Source organism: Oryza brachyantha, chromosome 2, assembly GCF_000231095.2.
Source record: "Oryza brachyantha chromosome 2, ObraRS2, whole genome shotgun sequence".
NCBI classification, from domain to species: Eukaryota; Viridiplantae; Streptophyta; class Magnoliopsida; order Poales; family Poaceae; genus Oryza; species Oryza brachyantha.
The window spans coordinates 5,468,397-5,492,517 of record NC_023164.2 but is presented as its reverse complement, the minus strand read 5'-3'; the positions used below and the strand labels follow the sequence as shown (position 1 = coordinate 5,492,517).

Below are 24,121 nucleotides of genomic sequence, written 5' to 3'. Positions count from 1 at the left end.
AGAGCCCTTTGTACATGCCCTAACCTGCAGCTCCCAAACATAAACAACGAACATTAATTATTCTATGGACTTATACCAAAACAATATGTACACAGGACATCTCCAAAGAAATTTAGCATACTGATATTAAAAGAATAAATAGAGAATAATCAATATCATTATACTAATGTTACAAAAGCAACATAGTTTATTGCCATTCCAATTCCGTTTAGCTCTACATGTATACAGTGGGAACTAATTAACACAATTTCCACAGCCTAGGATGCTCTGAGAGGAAAAAAATTCTTAATTAAGCTAATGTAGACTTAATTATATAATTAGGTGTATGAATAATTATTGAAATGCAGCCATCATATCGAGATACTAATTGAGATATATATATATAGCTGCTGATGATTAATTAATTATTCAACATATGACTCTGACCAGCTTGTCTTTGAGATCGATCTATATGATAGGCTTGTTTGGCTTAGGGCTAGCTAATTTTTATCATATTAAAAGTCTAACAAACTTTAATAATATCGCAGATCGAGTTGTTTGCATGATTAGCTACTATTTTTGTCCCATACTAGCTCAAACTCTATAATATCATATTTGATAACACCAAAACTTGTCAAGATTTTGCCGTTTCGACACCACTAGTGTAAATATTAGCTTCAAACCAAACAAATTAATATCATGACAATTCAAAAATGGCTGGATCATTTCAGACTTAGCTAGCTAGCTCATGGCAAACACACACGATGCTGACATGATAAGGAATTAGTTTTGTGAAGGTGGGCCAGGGCCACAGGAGCCCACACGTCGCGTCAACAGAAAAGCCCGGGGCCCGCCGGCCCGGGCCCGGCCATGGATGGATCGGCAGTCGCCATGGCCACCACCTGAATGTACGATCGATCGAGCCACTAGCAGCTAGAACCTCCCATTAATTACATTCATCAATCAAAATCTATAGCACTTTTATCTTTTTGATTTTGCTTATGTTTATAATTAAGCTAAAATTTGAATCTTCAACCTTAAAATTAGAGTTGATTTTGAAGTTTTATCATCACAGTTTATTTTCCAGCCATGGCTATTATATATCGCTAAGAACACGTATATGAAAGTTTTATTTGTAAATATATTGCTTATCTTTTTCATTCAACCAGCGAAAAGAGGCGACCCTTTATGCAAGTTACATGTCACACTTAGGGCATTGTCGCCGCACCATCCATCTGGACGGTATTAACACATATATATTGTGCCTCAACGCACTAACTAATTAATTGTTTGATTGATTAATTAAATAAATTCAGGGAATAATTAACCAGTCCATATCTTGGTGTTTAATTCGATCACTGTTAATTAATCCTGACGCGACAGCCTGATTGATGAACAGTGCCATTGAATTTGAATAATTTCATGTGTGACTTGACCCTGTGTGTTCGTATGTATGTGTTGAATGATCGATGAACTCGCAGCTCGTTCGATAATGTCGTACGTGCAAAAACTACGTCCCAACCAATGCTGATGAATCAGTGTCTTGTCTCGAGTGATCTAACTGTGTGTTTCACACACTTTTTTCGCTTCTATTTATACTTATAATTAAGTTTAAATTTAAATTTTTAACTTTAAATTTAGAATAAACTTTAAGTTTTTTTCACGATAGCTTATATATATATATATATATATATATATATATATATATATATATATATATATATATATATATCGTTTGGTTTCTTATACGAAAAGACCAAACAATACCCATGGTCTTAGGCATGTTGACTGCTGAAAGGCATTGGGGCTTTATTTTGCTGTTCGTTTGTTTGCTAGCTGTAGGCATGTATTAGCAGCTTGTGTACTGATTCGAGAGCTGTAGCGGTCACTGATGGTGAACTAGTCGGTTGTTGCGATGTTCATATATATGCATGTCCTTTCACACATCTTCTCTCCCAAAGACGATTCCTTCAGTTTCAGAAAATATGTATTTTTAGGTTGGTTAGGAAATATTAAGTTTGGATGTCAAACGATATATTTTGCATATTAATTTTTGATTGGTTTAAAAAATTATTAATGTGATATAAGAATCGTCAGAGTCAACGTAACACCAGAATACTTAATATTATTATGATATAAAATTTGAATTCTAAAAATATTTATATTTGTATAATACATGTAGCGTTCGTTATATATCTTAGTTGTAGCTATCTATATACATGAGTACTGCTGTACGTACGACTAAAAACATCCAACCATCTATAATTGGCACCATAGTTATTGATCAATTTAGACGTGCGTGCGTAAGTTGTACTGATCATTAGCCGTACGCATAACAATTTCCTATATACGTACCACCCGTCAAAATATCTAAAGTTGTGTATCGATGATATATATATATACACACATACCACAAAGTGATTAGTGATTTGAAGAGGGTGATCAATACACTAATTTAATGAGCTTTGTTGTGTGAAGTAATAATTGTAGTAAGAACTAGGAGAGCACATTTAAGGTGGTGTTTAGATTGAGAAAATTTTTGGGAGAAGTGTCACGTCAAATATTTGATTGGATATCGAAAGGGGTTTTCGGACACAAATGAAAAAACAAATTTTACGACTAGCCTAGAAACTGCGAGACGAATCTTTTGAGCCTAATTAATCTGTCATTAGCATATGTTGGTTACTGTAGCACTTATGGCTAATCGTGGGCTAATTAGGCTCAAAAGATTCGTCTCAAGATTTCTTCCATAACTGTGTAATTAGTTTTTTGGTTCATCTGTATTTAATGCTTTATTTAGGTTTTTAAAAATTCAATGTAATGTTTCGAAGAAAAAATTAGAATTAAACAAGGCCTAAGTGGAGGAAGCTAGCAGACAGCAGTCTCTGTCGAGCGTCACGACAAGCGTGCAATAACTTGGAAAGCGATTGTCGGCATCCGCTCGGCCCGCCACGTGGACAGCATCCTCCCTGCCCCTGTGGGCTCAGCGACATTTCACACCACTCTTATTATATATATATATATATATATATATATATATATATATATATATATATATATATATATATATATATATATATATATATATATATATATATATATATATATATATATTGTTTAATCAACATGGATTAAGATTCTATGTAATACTGTATATAAATTCTGCATGTGTAGAGAATTTTAATTGGATTAGTGTATATCTCTGCCCGTGCTGGAATGGATCACTATTCATATATATTACTATTTTTTGAAGTTAAATTCAACTTTTCAAACATATTAATTTTAATTATGGGATGAAGGTAGAGTAATAATAAATTGATATATATCAGAAAGAGCTGGAGTATAATGACTTGTATTTCGTTCTCATGTGGTGAAAAAGCACGCCCGTTATCGCGCGATATAACTCCCATGGACTATTTTTTATTTTTTATTGACTTTTTTACAGATATATAAAATTATAAATTATACTTAGGTTTCTTTAAATCAAATCACGATGAATAATTAATATTAATAGAATTTTTTTAAATAAGAAGAATGATAAAAATTAACTGCATCAATAAAAAATTATAAAGGGAGCAGCGTCAATAAACGGGCGTGACAAGCTAGTAAACTGACAATTAGATAGCGGCTAGCTAGCTAGCTCATGATCTATCACCCGTGTGGCATCAGAAATTAATCGGTAATAAATCCTCTTTTGACAAAAGAGAAAAGAGAAACGAGCCGATCGACAGAGACCAAAAGGAAAGAAACTTTTCTTCATGATGGATACATATATATAATTAATTCGTGCAGCCATAAAGAGGAGCAAAAGATCTAGGTCTCTGCAAGCATGTCGTTTATATAGCTAGATCAAACTGGAATGTTACAAATCCAGTAAAAACTAATTCAGGCATGATTTGGTGGAATTTGTGCAGATAAAATTGATTAATTAACCCTAATTACAATATAGTTGCGTCGTCGTTATCGCATTGCTACGTATAACTGTCTTCCGATGTGCCCATGCAATATGACACTACGTACTGCTCCTGATCTCGTCAAAGTTAAGAAAATTAAAAAAAAGCATGATTAGATATATATGTGTGTGACATGATGATGAAAGAACAGCAGAAGAAAACAGTGGCAGCTGCCGACTCTTCTTCGTTCTCTGATGATGATGATGAGTGCATCTTGACATTTACTACTCTCTCTGTCTTCTTGTTCTTATTAATTAATCAAGTGAATGAATGATTAGATCGAATCTGCGATTAAGAATAATGTCAATGCGCCGATCGAATCAGATGCTGTTTCTTGTGCCCTACTTTTGGGCAAAGAAATTAAACATCATTGTATACTATATATTAATTATGTAAGAGGTGAATTTTATAAGGGATTAAATTAATTAGAGAGAGGAGCTAGCTAGACACAACATCATACCTACCAAAATGCTAAAATCCAGACAAGAATTCAAGGCGTTGCCCAACCACCGCTCTGCTGCAACGGCTGCACAGGGACAAGACCTTCTTGCTTTCTTTGTTTAAGGGCAAGACGGCGCCGTCATTTGCATGGAGTCGTTAGGGTTAATTAGTTGCATACATATCGCCGAGACAACTACGTACTTACGATCGATCGAATCTCACGTGCTACCAGTATGGTCTGAGTAATTAATTAATCGGTACTCTCTCCGATTTTTTTTAATTTGATATTGTTGTCTTTTGCATCTATTTTTGACCGTTTGTTTTATTTAACTTTTATGTAAATATATAAAATTATAAATAATTCTTAAGATTCATTTAGTAATAAATTAAATCATATGTTTTTTATTAAGACAAATGGTCAAAACTTATATATAAATATATAAAAGTTAACGGCGTCAAATAAAAAATGTGAGGTATATAAATATATAGGCACACACTTGTTATGTGATTTTTAGAATCAAATTACACATGCTTAATGATCTGCGGAATTCACGCATGAAAATATATAAAAACATTTTTGTCATTCAATTATTTATTTATGAGATTCATTGGGAATTTTATTTAATCTAGACAGTATGCAAATTCTGTACATGATGTTGCGTGAATGTGTGTAATATATGTTGCTGTTTCACTGTCAGTGCGAAAAGGCAAAGTGCTCACATAGTGCATGATGGACTTTAAGGATGTGTATGGATAGAAACTTCATTGTGGCGGCAAAAGAAATGCTCTTTCTATATAATTAATCTACACATGGAGGTATTGTATAGAACTCGTATTAATCAACGATTATTTATTACCCCGGTTACTTGTCGACGAAAAAATATATAGCGGTGATTGTTTCACTTTTCTGTATATTTACAAATGAAAAATAATTTATATATGAATAATACTTTTATATATGTATTCTTATCGATCTAAAAGTCAATGCTGAAAAATAAACTACAGTTAAAATCACAAAATTTACCTTTAAATTTAAGGTTAAAAGTTAAATTTTGGTTTATAACCAAAAGCATTGGTGAAATAATGGTTATATTTTTTCCATACTGAATGTGGTGGCGTTCCTTGTAACCCAAGCGTTCTCTATCTATATATATCTTATCTCTCACTGTCCCTGTAAAATGTAATATGTGAGCATGAGATATGTAATAGGCGTGAGCAACAATATTGTCCCTGGCAACTAGAAAATTTGCCACATCTTGCGAAGCATAATCTAATTACGTTTTAACCCAAAAATTCAAATGAATTATACAGCTTTTTAAATGAAGCAATTCGCACATATAGAGATTTGTCATCACAGAATTAATGGTATTAATACAGTAATAGTACTAATTAAGGAGACAAAATAAACTTCAGGGAGAGACGTGCATGGATGGCAAAGTGAAGAGTGTACACATGTAGATATCAATTAATTTAACTTATGGTTCTCTTTCAGTAAAAATGTATACTGGTCGTCGATCCAAGAGCATGTCAATATACATCTTAAAGAATCAAACGACGACATTGAACTTTATCACACATTAATATATCACCCCATTCAGTCAAGTGTGGTCGAGAAAAAAAAATATTTTTCAAAGAACCAAAAGGTGCTCGACCTAATAATTGCAGATCGATTAATTATGTTAATTAATCCCAAAAGGATCAACCAGCAGGCTGCGCGAGCAAGAATCGGCTTTGGTCATTTAATTAATTAACCCGTTAATTAAACGGGTTTAGGTGAAAGGATTAATTAAGTAACGCAGGGAGAGTGGTGCAACTATGCTGTCGTTGGTTCATTAAATTAAATTAATCAGGGTGATTAACAGTAGCATTAGCACTAATTAAGCTGTCGTTGCCACTGCTTATCTCACGGCCCTTTGGACCGACGCGTCTCCAGGCCAAAAATTCTATTTGCCCCGATCGACGACGATTTCGCCTAATCTAATGATGTCAATCACGCAATGATTTAATTAGCCTAATTCCGAAAGCCACTTCTCCTCCACTCCTTTTTTGTTAATTAATTAATTGATTAATCTATGTTGATTTGTTAATCAATTAATTAATCTATCTGATTAATTAATTAACCAGCTAGTGGATGGTTGCATCACGAAGCATTGCGAGATTTTTATTAACTATATGTGGAAGTAATTAATAGATGATTAACAGTTAACGGCTTGCTATAATTAGGAGATACCTGCATACCCTTCTCACAATCATTGAGCATTTGACGTATACAAGTAGTATATATACGTATCTGTACATGTGCTGCAGGTCAGCGGGAGGAAAACTGATAAACTAAAATTGACTTTTGAGAAATTGTTTAATCTCTGCCTTTGTTTTGTTTTTTCTAAGCTCTTCATGCATGGAAGCTAGATTGTGTTCTAAATGTAGAAGCTTGCTTTGGACCTTTGTTTTAAAGGGGCTTAATTTGGATTAATTTGGGTTGATAAAAAGTAGTCTCATATAGCTTTTGTAGTACGTAGGCCAATTCATATGAAATTTAATTGACCACTTATATCCCTTCCTATTTTAAAGCAATTTTTAACAGCTATGTAGTAGAAAAGCATTTTTCCCCTTGCTAGATGTTGCCTTTTCCAAAGGAGTGCTTTCATGTTTCAATACACCCACCCTTTTGTTCAACTTGTTCCAAATGACCGTTAAAACATCGTCTTCAATAAGAATCGAACACTCAAATGTTATTGGCATTGTAAATTGAATTAGATTTTTCATCTGAATCCTGAGATGACACCTTCAGTAAGGAAATGGCATGGTAGTGCCAACATTGTCGAATCCAGATAAGCTAGATCATGATTTTTCACACCAGAGTCATTGTCGGGTATTATGCGACCATCTTGCTGAAATTACCATGCAGAGTTGATATGTAGTCACTAGGAATAATGTGCAAGCCTCCTTAATCCACCACCAGCATGCAGATATCTTGGAACTCGTTCGGATCAATGGTGTCGTGGAAGGACCCTCCGGGGAATGAAGATCCTCCTCCCAAATGACCTCCTCTATACAAAGAGTAGTGCTTCTACCAAAGGGGTACATCGACCTCTCCTTTTGAGGACCGATACTTTGACAAATTGTATCACCTCAGTCATCATCGATGCTTGTTCGCCATCCCTCCCTCCATGTTAGATCTAGGTCCACAGAAACAAGCGGTTGTTCCACTACCGTTGTCCCCCCCCCCCCCCACATTTTCCTACTAGCCCACTCTAAGATGGCTAGCCTTAGGTCACCTCCCATGTCGGTCACTCAGAGGATATCAAGATTATAATTTCTATTTTTTTATTAATTATCTATTTATTCACTTGCATTAAATGTCATATATTCATAAGGCTATGTTTTATTTATATATTTGGCCATTCCCGCTCTGAAAGCTGCTCTTAGATAGGGATAATCCTATAGAAACTATCCATTATAATTTCCGTATATATAAACTTACACATATACCCTGTCTATACGTAAGGTTCAAAACAGAGGCCACATATAACCTTATCTGAGCTACAAATATATATTTTTTTGTCTCGATCTCGTCCTCTTGGCATATGCAGTCGTAGTTGCAGGACGTTGTGGCCATTTTTTAGTGTAATCCGATAGAATTGAAATCTATATCTTCCTCTGCTACTAGCAGCAGCTGCTGCTGTTTTGTCCGGCCGTAGTATGCTTGCTGCACAGATAAAATATCCTCGCCGTCCACCACGCTGAACCTGACCGGCCACTCTACTCACCAGAACACTCCATTCGTATTTAAACGAAAACATCGTTGATTTTTTTATATATGTTTTATTATTTATATTTTTTAAAAAATTATATAATTATGATTTATTTTGTTATAGTTATATTATTATTGGATATATTTTAATTATAAGTTATATTTTGCTTATTCGTATAATTTTTTTAAATAAGACTAATGATTAAACACGTGATAAAAAGTTAGTGGTGTCAGCTATTTTAATAGCGAGAGAGTATAAAAATTTTGTTGTGGGCTGATCGAGACGTACATGAGATCGACGGGTCGTTGCTGGTCCAACTTGGCCATACTCCTACGTGGATTATATATAATAGAATGGACATATATACTTTACATATATACCCTGGCTAAGCTGGTCCCATATATGCTTGGTGTTAGCTCGAGCTAATTAACTGGGCTTCCAATTGAATGCCAATAGTTTAAGTGCTTTGGTCAAGATCGAGAGTATATATCAATTCGATCCCTGTATATATGCACCCTACCTAATCATCACAGCCATGTGTAGACGATAGTCATTTGCCTTCCCAATTAATGGATGGTTAATTAGCATGCAGCAGCGACGATTTTTTTTGGAAATTTTAGAGAATCTACCGTGAACATGCACAATGTAGTTTTCCCGAGTTTGAGGCAGGCTTATGCACCTGCTCACCCTAATATCTTACTTGGTTTTAGATCATATATACGTGCAATTAACGGTTAAAATTAATTAGACCTGCACAAGTATAGGTGAAAGTATTATTATAATTTACTGTGTAGAGAGATGACACTAATGGATTCATCGCAGGACAAAACATTTCAAGTCTTTTAACATAAAAAGGGAAAAAAATACAGGAATTTTGCGGATCTAGGTAGCAATAGGCATTAAGAGGTAAAACCAAATACTTTGTTATAGACCCTTTGCTTCTCTTATTGAATATCATTGACTTTGCGTCCATATGACCATTTATCTTATTTAAAAAATTATATAATTATTAATTATTTTATTATGATTTTACTTATTACTAAATACTCTCTCCGTATTTTTTTATTTGACACTGTTGACCTTTAGACCAATGTTTGACCATCGTCTTATTTAAAAAATATATAAGTATTGATTATTTTGTTATGGTTTAATTTATTACTAAAGAAAATTTAAGTATGATTTATAATATTACCTATTTGCATAGAAATTTTAAATAATATGAATGGTTAGATGTGGATCAACAAGTCAATGACGTCAAATAAAACAAAGGGACTACTTTTTAAGCATGCATTATAATTTGCAGATTTGTATAAAAATTCGGAGGAGTACATCTTGAAATGACCGTAAAATGTCCTAATAGAGAAAAGGTACTGAAAGTGGGAACAAGGTGTGTATCGAAAACCATGCATGTCAATGTCGTAAAACTGAAATAAAAAGGAACAGAGGGAACTACGTAGATTGGATATATACTTAAACAAGTCAATGGACGCGACGTGTTCATATATCTAAATTAAATACCCAAAGTACAATTAATAATACAACGTAGGAGTGTAATTGGTACGTACTCATCGATCAGTAACATGCAAACACGTCGATCGATCGCCTTTAATTTGTTAGGTGAAGAGACAGCAACATGTGTACATACATAGAATAACTGTTACACATTCATGGTTAGTGTCTTATTGACCATTGGGTGAACGTGTGTGTGTGTGTGCACGAATTAAGAATACGTCACTACACATGCAAGTTGCACGTAGGAGTGCACGTACTTGATCACTCCTCGTCAAATCATCAAGCGCTAGCTTCGATCGATTCATTTGCGTGTAATTAAATTAACTTGGTTATTGTTGACATGCAACCTCGATCGATCAAGTTGTCTTCAACATCAAATCAAAAGCTGTTCATTTTCAAAAGAAGAATGCATGGCCAGAAGAAAGAACAAGATGATGAGCTCATCAGCAACGAAACCCTAGGTAGCACCGCTACTTGCACTCTTTCCCGTTTTTTTTATCTTAACCGCCAGTGATTTTTGAATATACGTTTGACCACTTATCTAATTCAAATTTTTTATCTGAACGTGTAAAATTATAAGTCGTACTTAAAGTTCATAGAGTAATAAATTAAATCATAATAAAATAATTAATAATTATATATTTTTTAAATAATACTAGTGGTCAAAACTAGATCCAAAAAGTAACAAATAAGAAAAAAATATGCTTTGATAGCTCCATGTAAGAAAGACATTGTACGTACGTACGCCGTCGCTGTCACAAACAATTAATCGATCGGAAGAAAAAAGTATAAGAAATAAGAACACAAGTCTCTTTCGCGCCACTAACAAGAAAACCATTTTTGGGGGTTTTGTTTTGTTTTTTGCAGAGAGATCGATCGAGATGTGAGATGTGTCGAACACGAAAAACAAACACACGCATATATCAATCGACATCGATCTCTCGAGCAATGAATTGGCCGTCGTCGATCGATCGATCGATGGGTCGACGACGTTAATTCAGTGAGAGTAGTAGGCAGCATGTCACACAAACTAAGCAATATATGCATCATCATATATCAGAATCAATATCAATTTCTTTCGGCTAATTACATTAACCGTCAACCTAATTAGCCCTGCTTAATCAGCAGAGCTATAGCTAGCTACCTGTGTTTAGAGAGAGCGAGAGAGAGAGAATTAACTATTATATTTTGGAAAGATATCATGGATGTCGATGAATTCATAATGATGCATGTTTAGTTTATTAATCCATACTGTTTCAATTACAGTATTTTAATTACAATCCAATCATGCCATGTCGATTGATAGATCATTCCCAAGGATCAGCGATACAGCGTATCTCGTGAAAGTGATGCCGTTGCTCCGTTTCTTCGCCTTGTTTTGTCCATTTCTTTCTCCTGCTGCATGCTGCTGGCTGGGGCTTGCTAGCTGCTTTAGTGTGTGTTTTGTCCATGCATATGATCTCATGAACAGAGCCACCATCTTGTTTTGTTTGCTTCCCTTTAAAACTACAAAAATATATGCATGCTTTCTGCTTTTTCCTCCTTTTGAGTTGACACCTTGACATATTGTCCAACCTACTTTTCATAAACAATTAGTGAAACTTATTCTCTGCACTCATTATATCCACCTTCTAGAATGATGAATGAATTACTGTCAACACACAAATTAACCATGCGCTACCCTGCATAGTAATATGACCTGCTTCATTACTAATTAGTTAGATGTATATATATACATGTGGCTAGCTGCTGAGGCAAATATATATATATATATATATATATATATATATATATATATATATATATATATATATATATATATATATATATAAAAAATTAACAAGCAACTAATTACTAATTAACCAAACTATAGGAGTAGTCGGCTATATAGCTAGTAGTAGCTAAGGTAGGTGTTTTTAGGATATTTTGTAGGTTGCTGCAAGGTTGATTTAATTAGTTGTTAAACGAAGAAAAATAGGCACGTAGGTCTCGTCGAAATCAGAGGAGGGCCCACCCGTCGGTACTACTGCCTCCCAAAGGCCAAGCAAAGCTTCTTCAAACACGTCGTCAAGCTGATCTGATCAAGCATGCATGCATGCATGGCACGTACGTACGCATGCATCGCGAGATTAATCGCAATTGTTATCAACTCGATCGATCGGTCACCAGCAATATATGTAAATCCATTATTGCATATATATGCACATGCATCGTCATCTAGCATCTTATTTAGATGTGGTTAGATGCAAATAATCTACATCATCTATTCATCTCTCGCAAATTAACGCATGCAGCATATATATAGTCATTTTAGGTTTGTCACATGTAAAACTTATTGAAGTTTGATAAGTAATATTGTTAACGCAAGATTAATATGCTATAAACTTATATTCAACAGAAAATTTAATTAAAATTATTTGGTATATATTCTAGATATATATTTGCATATTTCTCTACAAATTCATGGTACCCAGTCCAGCTGACCCAAAAAGACTTGCTATATATATTTCCAGTAATGTATGACGCTGTGACGATGGAGTTAATAGTCGGGATGCAGCGAGGGTTTCCTCTTAGATTTTTCTCATCTTTTTTCTCGTACGTCTTTTATACACACATTTTTCGGAGTGCTAATTTATGGGTCTTTTACAAAATAGTTTCTATATTAAATTTTATTGTCTCATCTTTCTAAAATATATTTTAATTATGTGGTATTTAATTCCACCTTTTATATATCTAAATATCTATCACAAAGAAATTTAAAAAAAATGTTTAACTTTCATCTTCCAGGCTTCCAGCTGCTATCATGAACGCAGCTAGCCTAATTGATCATGCTCATAAATACATGGAGTCATGGAGAGAGGTATGGGCTCAAGCTAGGATCTGTCGAGAGGTCGATCGATTGCCGGAACCTGGTCGATCTCGATCGAAAATCATCGATCTTTCGATTAATCCAGGCGCGTTTTAATTACCTCATCATGCACGTTGATACGATTTTCTGTTTGTACACTATCAAAAGATCCATATGTATATATGTAACCGGGGTTATATGTACTCTAGTTAATTTAAATTTCAGCAAGTAATTAAACAGTTGATGACTAATGCTAGGTAATGATATTTCAAACGAGTTGGTTTTTTCATTAATGGCAATTTAGAATATATATATATATATATATATATATATATATATATATATATATATATATATATATATATATATATATATATATATATAGCTACGGTGAGTTGCAACTCACGAGCTGCTCCGTGAGTCAGGGTTCAAAAACATATCAAATCACCTCTAAATTTCGATATACCGGGCCAATTAATTCCAAATAGATTGTAAAGCTGGATTTCAACATTTTGAGATATCATTTGGTTGACCACTGAGTACACAGATACCATCATATATTCATATGTGTCCATTTCCCATAGCAGACTGACATGACCAAGATTTTAACCGGATAATGGTTACTTCGATTAGAATATTATCTCAGAGTTTATTGGGTATAATTAAGCCCAAGAAGATTTGGGCCTTTTGATGCATGCCTGTGACAGAAGATGCCAAAAAGAAACAGCCCAGATGTGCTCCAGGCTCAAAAATCCTCGGTTTGTTAGCATTGCAAAACACCCAAGCCCATGATGACAATCGTAACATACTTATTTTCTCCCAGAGGAAAAACAATTTCTCAGTGTGTCCGGATTCAAACCCAAGCACTTCACTTGTCTCGATCATGCTCTCAGAGTCTGCATTCATGATTGCTGCATGCATGTTTACTTGATTGCTGTCACATTGCTAAATGCTAATAACATAGTACAATATTGCGTTTTTTTCATTTAATTTTGTCCTAAAAACATAAGATCTGTCAATCCCTAGATTCATATAAATGATAAAGAATCTAGATACATACGTAATAATCTAATCTCCGAAAATCTTGTTATATGAAATGGATAGATCAATACTTAATTTGCAAGCAAGGACAGTCACCATTGATGATCTCATAGGAACAAATTAAGCAACTATTGATCAATTACTGAACTAAAACACATGGAACGACACATTTTAAACGAAATGCAGATAACGAGATGTCACACTCGAGTTAATTAACGCACACTAATTAACGGTCTGAGCGACCATGCACACTGATCCTAAACGATCGACAGCGACGACGCTAGCTAATTGATCAAACCAAGGCGGCCATGATGATGGGCGCCATCATCGCGGCAGCCGCGAAGGCGGAGCCGGCCGCTCCGTCGGCGCCGCTGTAGTCCGTCGACGGCTCCGGTGACGGCGAGAGCGGTGGCGCCACGGCGGACGACGGGCCCTGCGCTGGCGGCGCCGGCGGCTGATCGGCGGCGAGGACGTTGACCATGAGCCTCTGGCCCTTGTTGCAGTGGTCGAGGTCGGCGCTGGCGAAGTAGGCGAGGCCTGGGGCGTAGAGGTGGAAGACCCTGACGCCGTCGGCCGGCGCGGGCACGTCGCCGGAGTCGATGCCGGCCGTCTCGTTGCAGTGGTAGTACCCGGCCTTGGTGACCTTTATCGCCGAGTCGTTCCTGTACACGAACTCTGCCACGCCATGGACGGACGCGAGATGGCCTGAGAAATGATTGAAGAAGAAGAAGCTGCGGAGTGGTGCATGGCTGGTTAATTACCGATGGAATCGTCGACGTAGACGGCGACGGACGACGCCCACCGGACGTAGTACGCCTCCTTCTCCTCCGGCGGCGGGACGACCCACCCGCCGGTGCCCCCGACCTGGTACCGCCTCCCCTTCCCCGCAGCCGCCGGGTAAGCGGCGGCGGCGGCGAGGACGACGACGGACACGAGCAGGAGGAGACGAGACGAAGAAGCCGCCATGGCTGATCGATCGATCGGTCACCGGAGAAGGAGACCCAGAGATGACGTGCGTGCAGCGTACGTGCGGTTGACACGGCGGCCGGCGGCGATCAGTGGAGCCGTGGAGGAAGGTGGTAAGGATTTGTAGCGTGCGTGAGATCGGCGGTTGCGGGCGGGGCGATCCGAGTGGAGAAGTGGGGCGGTTGCGTTGCGTTGCATGGCATTCAAACACGGGGATGGCGCCGCGCGGGAGCGGGAGGGACGAGGCGGACGTGGGCCAGGCTAAGGCCGGCCCAGTCGTCACGGCCCACGGTTTAAACGGGCTGAATGTGGGGTTTTGATCTTCTCTTCGTCTCTTCTTTTCACCGAAGCGATTGCAACCCTGCCTTCTGTCATGGCTTCCTTTCGTTGATCAGCGCACGATATCAATTTTAAGGTACTTGGAGTACCAAAACTTTTAGTGTAAAATTTGGTAGCTCTTGGTACCTTAGGGACTAGGAGATACTAAATTTTATACTAAAATTTTAGCACCTCTCAGTACCTTCTCAAGTGATGTAAAATTGCTCAGTGCACAAACATGTTTGACATTTTTGCTTAGTATATGTTATTTCACCGTTATACATCGCCATTGGTTTGGTGATTTACTAAACTATGGCCGTAAAAATATTTGGAGTGGTGTGGTCTAAAAATATCAACTGCAAGGACATGTGCAGCATTGGCAGTTGGGCTGTATCTTAGATGAGGTAAAGTTAATCGTTGTTGCTAGAACTTTGATGGAGTGAATGCGAAAAAAAAATCGGACCAAATTGTGGATTGATTTTTTACTGTCCTGCATGTGTGATGCATCACATGTTTACGTTCAGAAGTTCTGATATGATTAATCGGTCACTGAATCATCATTGAATGGAGATCATTTAAACCGAAAACTAACATTTAAGCAGAGTTTGGAACATGCATGATGTGTTTGGACTTCTCAAAGAGAATGCCAATATTTTGCTTTCCTGAATTTTGTATCGGGTTCATCCAAGAAAATATTACGCATAAAAATTACACACTCCTCCAACAGAAATATAAAAATAAATAACTTGTATTAGGAACCCATATTCTTGCCTCAAATTTAGGATATAAGTGAGCTAATTTTAGGCATGTCTAAATATTATAAATGTATTTAGTAACCTGTTGGAGATATATTTTCAAGCTTAATTTAGGGTTAGCTTAATTTCCAAAATTTAGTTTTAGCAATCAATTTTAGACCATCTCTTGAAGATGCTCTAAGGTTGGCACATTTCTTTTTGCAAACAAAGATAATGCTGAATCGTGGATTTGGAAGGTGACTATGTTTTTTTACCAATGTTTGGTATATTATATTCTGTTCTTGATAGCTGAATAATTGTTCTCCTAATTAGCAACATCTTGCAGCTAAAGCTTTGACCATGGTCTCATTGAATATTGTCTCCTTATTTTTGCCCCTTCATCTATTTCTTTATTATTTACAAGAGTTAAGAGAAGGAGAAGACTACACATTAGGATTCCACAAGATAATATCCTTGGGTTGTACAAGCAAATTTCGATGCCATCATGTGCATTCCCTTCCTGCATTCCTCTCTGCTTTCAGAACAAAAGGTAAAATTTTCGACAGATTCAAAAGCTTTATAATCTCAACGTTGACTAATGGTCGAAGAAAGCAAATTTAACAATATTTCATTTGGATTGCAACGATTTATTTCATGTGGGTTGTTGTTTTTTGCCGAGTGGAACTCACTACAGCACCCATGGCCATCTGTCTTCCTTGTCACAGTTCACAACGACTACATGTTGTCTTTAGGGAAGATGGAGCTAAAGCTACAGCAGGTAGAGCTTCTTGCCAACCTTCCTAAGCAAACTTAGTCAACATTAGTCAGCAGTGTATTTTTTATAAATTTTTTTTATAGGAAAGTTACATAGTAATCTATTTTATAATTTTTGTAATTAATAATTAACTAATTATGTGCAAATCTATTAATATGTTTTCCCAGACGAATATCTAACCCTCGTTCTTACGTGCGCTGAACGTGGCCCAAGTCGCAAGTAACACTTCGAAGAAGCAGATCAGTCGTAACTCTCCGTGCTTCTAAAAAATCGAGAATTGTTCAGACTAATTCAGAGAGAACAGATATGTTCAGAACTTAAATGTGATCACTAATCAGAGTCTTTTGGTGAAAATATATGTACCGGTAACTGTAAGGTAGTGGTCTTAGACTGAATATATGTTACTGCATTTCAATTTTCAGATACCCACGTTATGTTGAGTTTATAATGTCAATTGCCGGAAAATAAGAAAAATGTGAAGATAGTGGTGGATGCTTGTCTACAAATTAAACCAAGAAATGACTAAGAGTTCCTTTCTGGCTTCTACAGGTGTCAACGATATTTAATCAAACAATGTTAGTTTCTCATGCTATGTATTGTTCCTAACAAAAGCTACCGTACCAATGAAGGTTGATGACTCATGAGATCTTTAAAAAGCTACGTACTCCCTCCGTCTTAAAAAAACAACTTTTCGGTTTTTGTGCGAGTGTTTGATCATCCATCTTATTTAAAAAAACTTTTAAAAATTAATCACACATAAAGTACTATTCATGTTTTATCATCTAATAAAAATAAAATTAATAATTGTAAAATTTTTTGAATAAGACGAAGAGTCCTAAAAACTAAAAAGTTGATTTGTTTTGGCACGGAGGGAGTATACAACTAACTACCCGACGCTCTCACATAAGCACAACGTTGACTCAGTCGTGAAACCAAACAAACCAACCTTACCAAATTTTGGCATTCCAATACACAACGTTGACTCACTCGTGATCGTGAAGATGCCAAATTTGACAGGTGGGCTTTTGGACTAGACTGGCCTTCTTGTTTTATGGGCGGAATTTGTTGGTGGGGGTTAGAAAGGCCGAATGTACTCTTGGGTTGGATTCTTTTACGTCAAATAAACAGGCCCAAAACTACGTGGGCCATTTATGAGATATAAATGGGCCAAACTTATGGTCCAATTAGGCCCAAATTCAGTAATGGGCTGAATTTGTTAAGTGCGTTAAATGGGCCAAATTGGTAACAAATAATACGGGCCGAAATTATGGTGGAATTAGGCCCATGTTCATTGACGGGCTCAATTTGATAACTAAGTTAAGTGGGCCAAATTTATCCATAGGACACGGATTACACGAGCCGATTATTTGGTCCAATTAGGCCCATATTAATTGATGGGCTGAATTTGATATCTCAGTTAAGCGGGCAAAATTCTTGACGGATTATATGGGCCGAAATAATGGTCTATTAGGCCCAAAATTATGGTCTAGTTAGGCCCATCTTCGTTGATGGGCTGAATTTTATAGCTGAGTTAAATGAGCTGAATTCAACAGTGGGCCAAATTTTTGACGGATTATACGGGCCGAATTTATGGTCCATGTTCGTTGATGGGCCGAATTTATGGTCCATGTACGTTGATGGGCCGAATTTGAGAACTGAGTGAAGTGAGCCAAATTCTTAATGGATTATATGGGCCGAACTTATGAGCTGAATTTGCTTATTGAATTAACTGGGCCAAATTTCATCATGGGTGTGGGCGAAACGTTTGAAGGGATACACCTCGCAATAAATCTACTAGAGTACTCCTACAGGTAAACATCAAATGCAACTTCATCTGTCAAAATAGTGCAGGTAACATCAAATGCAATAGCATCAGTCAAAATAGTGCAGGTAGCATCAAACGCAACATCATCCGTCAAAACGTCCCATAATAACGTTATTTTTTTATTTCTGTACCAATGCTTTGACTATTCTTCTTATTTGAAAATTTTATAAAAAAAACTTTAAAAAATTAGTCACGCATAAAGTACTATTCATATTTTATCATCTAGTAACAATAAAAATATTAATCGTAAATTTTTTTAAATAAAACGAAGAGCTAAAACATTATATCTAAAAACTGAAAAATGGAGTTGGAGGTAGCAGTAACTTTGCTATGGACTCTATCAGCTCATACATCATTCTGCTAGTTTTATTGGTTTAACATTCAGTCCGATACACTCCACCTCTCTTAACACAACTTCCTTGATCTCCGTGTACGATGTGACAATCCATTCCAGTAACATGGAGCAGGAAAAAGTTGAAGCCATTTAGATATTTAGCACAATAATGTTGCATTGCTTCATCCATGGATTATTATTACTTTGTTCTTCAACTGGAAGGCTGCTCAAAGCTTTGATCGTCAAAAAAATAAAAAAAAATGCCAGTAGGGCTCTTCCACCTGATTTTCTTCCCTATCTTCCTAGAACGTCATCAGTTTCATGCGAGCATATCTGAATCAATTTGCTCGAGATTTGGAAATATTTTCTTCAAGTCGCAAGTAACACTTGGAACAAGCAGATCAGTCGCAACTCTCCGTGCTTCTAAGAAATCGAGAATTGTTCAGACTAATTCAGAGAGAGCAGAGATGTTCAGAACTTAAATGTGATCACTAATCAGAGTCTTTTGGTATATATGCACCAGTAACTGTCAGGTAAAGGTCTTAGACTGAATATATGTTAGAGCATCTTCAACAGATAACCCAAATTATGTGCTAACTGCATTTCAATTTTCATATACCCACGTAAGTAATGTATGTTGAGTTTATATGAGCATCAAATAATATGGGAATTATTAGTCCAAATTTTCTCTAGGCTGGAATGTATTCGAATAGAACAATTAGACCAAATTCCTTGATGAGCTGAATTCGTTAATTGAATTAAGTGGACCAATTTTAACAATGGGCCAAATTGTTAACGAATCATATGTGCAGAACTTATGGTCCAATTAGGCCCATATTATTTGATGTGCTGAATTTGCTAATTGAATAGAGCGGGCCAATTTGACAACAAATAATACGGGCCGAATTAATGGTCCAACTAGGCCCAAGTTCATTGATTGGCTGAATTTGTTAAGTGCGTTAAGTGGGCCAAATTAATTATCCGTAGGTCAAATTCTTGACGGATTATACGGGCCGAATTTATGGTCCAACTACGCCCAAGTTCGTTCATTGATGGGCTGAATTTGTTAAGTGAGTTAAGTGGGCCAAATTCTAATGGATTATACGGGGCCAATTTTGATAACTGAGTTAAGTCGGCCAAATTCTTGACGGATTATACGGGCCGAATTTATTGTCCAATTAGGCCCATTTTCACTGATGGGCCGAATTTGATAACTGAGATAACTAGGCCACATTTATCCGTGGGCCAAATTCTTGACGGGTTATACGGACCAAATTTGTGGTCCAATTAGGCCCATGTTCATTGATGGGCTCAATTTGATAACTAGTGGGCCAAATTTATCCATAGGCCAAATTCTTCACGGATTATACGGGCCGACATTTTGGTCCAATTAGGCCCCTGTTCTTTGATGGGCTGAATTTGATAACTGAGTTAAGTGGGCCAAATTTGACAGTGGTCCAAATTCTTAATGAGTTATATGGGCCGAACTTATGAGCTGAATTTGCTAATTGAATTAACTGGGCCAAATTTCATCATGGGTGGGTAAAACGTTGATGGGCCAAATTGTTAACGAAATATAAAGGCCGAATTTATGGGCCGAATTTGCTAATTGAATTAGGTGGGTCAAATTTATTCGTTGGCATGGGTGAAACGTTCATGGGCCAAATTGTTAACCAATCAGTGATGGGCCAAATTGTTGACGAATTATATGGGCCAGAATAGTCCAATTAGGCCCATATTCTTCGGTAGGCTGAATTTGTTAATTAAATTAAGTGGGCCAAATTTTAGACTTGGGCCTAACTGTTGATGAATTATATGGGCCTGATTGAATTTAGTGGGCCAAATTTAAACATGGGCGTAACAGCTGACAAATTATGGGCTGAATTTGCTAACTGGATTAAGTGGGCCAAATTTAAACATGGGCGTAACAGCTGACAAATTATGGGCTGAATTTGCTAACTGGATTAACTGGGCCAAATTTAAACATGGGCGTAACAGCTGACAAATTATGGGCTGAATTTGCTAACTGGATTAACTGGGCCAAATTTAATCGTGGGCGTGGGTTCCCGGGCGAAATTGTTAACTAGTGTCTTTAACAGACCTGTCCACCTGTCAAAAAAAAAAAAAAACCCTGTCCATGCATTTGATCATCTTCTTGACGAGATCCTCTAGCTTCCTTGAGCCTCCTCCGAGGAAGAAAATAATAATAATTATCATGGTTTTTATGACGAAAGAACAATGAGAGATCCTCAAATTCCCTCGAGTCTCCAAGGAAATTGTTAATGGTCATGGTAAGAACAAGATTACAAGAGCACGGAGTGGATATTCTTCACATTTAGTGTGTTTATTACGGCATAAACATTGAAACGTTTGAAAATCGAAGTAAGCTGAAACAATCATATGGAGTGATGGACGTTTAAAGGGATACACCTCGGAACAAACTACTACTCCAAGTCTCCAACAGGTAAACATCAAATGCAACATCATCTGTCAAAATAGCGCAGATAAACATCAAATACAATAGCATCCATCAAAATAGTGCAGGTAGCATCAAATGCAACATCATCCGTCAAAACCTAGTAACTCCGCTGTGGAAAACATAGTAACTTCGTTATGGACTCTATCGGCTCATACATCATTCTGCTAGCTTTATTGGTTTAACATTCAGTACAATACACTCCACCTCTCTAACAAAGCTTCCTTGATCTCTGTGTACGGTGCGACAATCCATTCCAGTAAAATGGAGCAGGAAAAAGTTGAAGCCATTTAGATATTTAGCACAGTAATGTTGCATTGCTTCATCCATGGATTATTATTACTTTGTTCTTCAACTGGAAGGCTGCTCAAAGCTTTGATAGTCAAAAATAATAATAATAAAACAATGCCAGTAGGGCTCCTCCACCTGATTTTCTTCCCTATCTTCCTAGGTCATCAGTTTCATGCGAGCATATCTGAATCAATTTGCTCAAGATTTGGAAATATTTTCTTCAATGTGGGTGAATAATTTGGAGTTTTTGACTGCAAAAATGAACAAAAAATGCAATGAAGATTTAGTCTCAAGATAGAACTGGACAATAGTAAATACATGGAATGAGAAGGCTAGTGCTGCAATATGCTGAAACACAAAGTATTCTAGCCACTACAGGACATATATTAATTTCTGACACTGGTGTCTATATACATTTCTTGAAAACCGACATCATTTATTCCAACTAGCTATTTTGTTTATGCTTCAACAAATAAATTGTTTGTTAAATTTCAACTGTAGCTCGATTAAATAGATTCATGAGAAATAAAAGATGAAAAAAATTCCAGGCAAAAAACACTCTGATGTAACTTTCCAATAAAAAGCAATGGAGTTGTTTCAGATTTGGACACTGAGCTGATGAAGATGACTTGATAGTCGACGGATCATATATGGTTAAATTCATCTTTTAGACATTATCAAATTTCAATTTTGAAGAACAGTTGAAGACTAACGACATAAGATTTGCAGTACTTACGCAAGGATTTCGTTCAAGATATATGGTAGTCAGCTTCTCCCGTGAGCTAGCCAAAGCAGATTCTATCCCATCAAGTGATGGTATTTGGTTGTCATTCAACCACAAGTCCTCCAACCTGTATAGCCAGTTAGGGTGGTAATGGAAGGAGTCAGAAAAAATATCTTTGATAGCATAGTTTTGGTCATGCTGCTTGCATACTTTTGTGACCGAGGGTGAGAAGCAATTCGTTAACTACAGTGTTACCTGGTTAAGGTTTCAATATCTTCAATGGAAGTTAGCTTGTTGGATGAAACATCTAAAACACGAAGGTTTTGCAAGGTAGATAGGCCTTCCATCTTTTGTATTCCATTATGACTGAGGTATAGTTCCTCTAGTGCAATACATTCCTGAATAAGAGAACAATGGACAGATTACTAAGTAGCACTTAAACCAGAAAAGCAGGGGATTCAGTGGATGTGGAGAAGTAATGTTGTAGTACTTGTAACCCATTCATTGAAGTCAACCTGTTGCTTTGCAAACTTAGTTTTTTAATTGATTTCAAACCACATAGATTGATTGTCTTAATTCGATTTCTTCCCAGCCATAACTCTTGAAGGTTTGCCAAGGTTTCAAGATTTTCCATCACCTGAAATTCAGTACATAAGTAAGAAAACGCCGTACATAATCCATAATTATTCATCAAATCTGACTAATTTGACTAGCTTTAGGAAATAACCTCCAGTAAACACTAAAAGTTTGAACTGCACTCCAAATTGCTTACCCTTAATCTGTTGCTACCAAGTTCAAGAATATCTAATGCATGGAAGTGTTCAAGTTCCTCCATCTTTGCAACCTCGTTCTTTGAAACATAGAGTTCCTTCAGTGTGCTGGAAACCTTGGACAACCCTTTTAAGGAAGATATCTCATTGAAAGATACATCGAAAACCACAAGACCTTTGAAGATGCTGGCATCTGGAATTGTTGTAAGTTTGTTATCTCTAAAGACCAACTCCTGAAAAGGGGACCTTTTTAGATATCATTAATTCATTATAAAATCATTTCACTTTCTGTATGGTAGGAATAAGGCAATAAAAAGTTTATCAAAATATTTTGACAGAACACGTGAATAATTCTACCGTCAGAGTGCCAGGGACATTGGAGAAGGACCAAATAAGTATAAGAGAAAAACTGGTAAATGCTTAAGCATTTTAAAATCATGTAAAATATATAAAATATCACTTGTTAGGGTTGCTTGTATTTTCAAAAATAATTGTAATGTTAGCAAGAAACTGTAAATAAAAAGTAAATACACAAGTATTTGCACTAGTTGAAACAAAGCTGAGACATGATTTGATCACATAAGTACATGTACCTATTAACTAACCCAATTATTATTTTACGAAAGACCAATTTGTACTGACTGCATTCACCCAACCAAAGGGCCATAAACAATCAATCATCTGTAAATTCTCAGTCTGCACACATCGAATAGCCATAATAATGCATAAAAAATTAAAAAGTTTGCTAAACAAGGTATTGTCTAAAGTTTTCCTCTTACAGAACAGCTTCTCCTTAGGTCGACTAAAATCTTGGTGTGATATAATGATGTAATTGCAAGACAAAATTTGTTGCTTTACCATAAAAGAAATTGCAGAAATGGTTCACGCAAGCATATAATTGGAGAACATAAAAGCATTATTACGATCGGGCGAGCTCCATAAGAGGCGGCGCAGCCACACGTTCCAGAATCCCTAGATTCCCAACACACAGAGAGCGAAATCACCTGCAGCCCCGCGATGCCGGCCCAGGTGGAGAGGGGCGCGACGGCGGCGTCGTCGAGGAGGTTCTGGCGGAAGGAGAGCTTCCGCAGCGCTGGGAGGCGGCCGATGCGGGGGTCGACCGCGGCGAGGCGGTTGGCCGTGAGGTCGAGCTCCTCCAGGGTGGGCGGGATCTCCACCTCGCTCAGATCGTGCAGCTGGCAGCTCGTCAGGTCGAGGCACCTCTCTGCCTCCTCCTCCTCCACCTCCATCGGCTCCGCCGCCGCCGCGTCCACGGGATCGCCGGACGCCATGGGGGTTTCGAGAAGCTTCTGGAAACAAGCCGCGGCCGGAGTGAAGGGCAAGAGAGGAGAAAACAGCCGAGAGAATTATTGCAAGTG

General features: G+C 37.0%; 2 protein-coding genes across 2 annotated transcripts; both read right to left on the bottom strand.

The window, feature by feature from the left end:
• Positions 1 to 13,627: 13,627 nt before the first annotated feature.
• On the bottom strand, positions 13,628 to 14,645 carry LOC102712145 (cucumber peeling cupredoxin-like). The gene is made up of 2 exons (XM_015833677.2): positions 14,291 to 14,645; positions 13,628 to 14,204 (listed from the first exon to the last, which is right to left on the bottom strand). The coding sequence occupies exons 1-2, from the start codon at positions 14,493 to 14,495 to the stop codon at positions 13,822 to 13,824; spliced, it is 588 nt and encodes a 195-aa protein (XP_015689163.2). The 5' UTR covers positions 14,496 to 14,645; the 3' UTR covers positions 13,628 to 13,821.
• Positions 14,646 to 20,880: 6,235 nt separating this feature from the next.
• LOC102702531 (protein phosphatase 1 regulatory inhibitor subunit PPP1R7 homolog) lies at positions 20,881 to 24,096 on the bottom strand. Its single transcript, XM_006647033.3, has 6 exons — positions 23,747 to 24,096; positions 22,745 to 22,975; positions 22,463 to 22,609; positions 22,228 to 22,370; positions 21,985 to 22,099; positions 20,881 to 21,499 (listed from the first exon to the last, which is right to left on the bottom strand). Exons 1-6 carry the CDS (start codon positions 24,032 to 24,034, stop codon positions 21,419 to 21,421), a joined length of 1,005 nt encoding a protein of 334 aa, XP_006647096.1. The 5' UTR covers positions 24,035 to 24,096; the 3' UTR covers positions 20,881 to 21,418.
• Between the last annotated feature and the right edge of the window lie 25 nt (positions 24,097 to 24,121).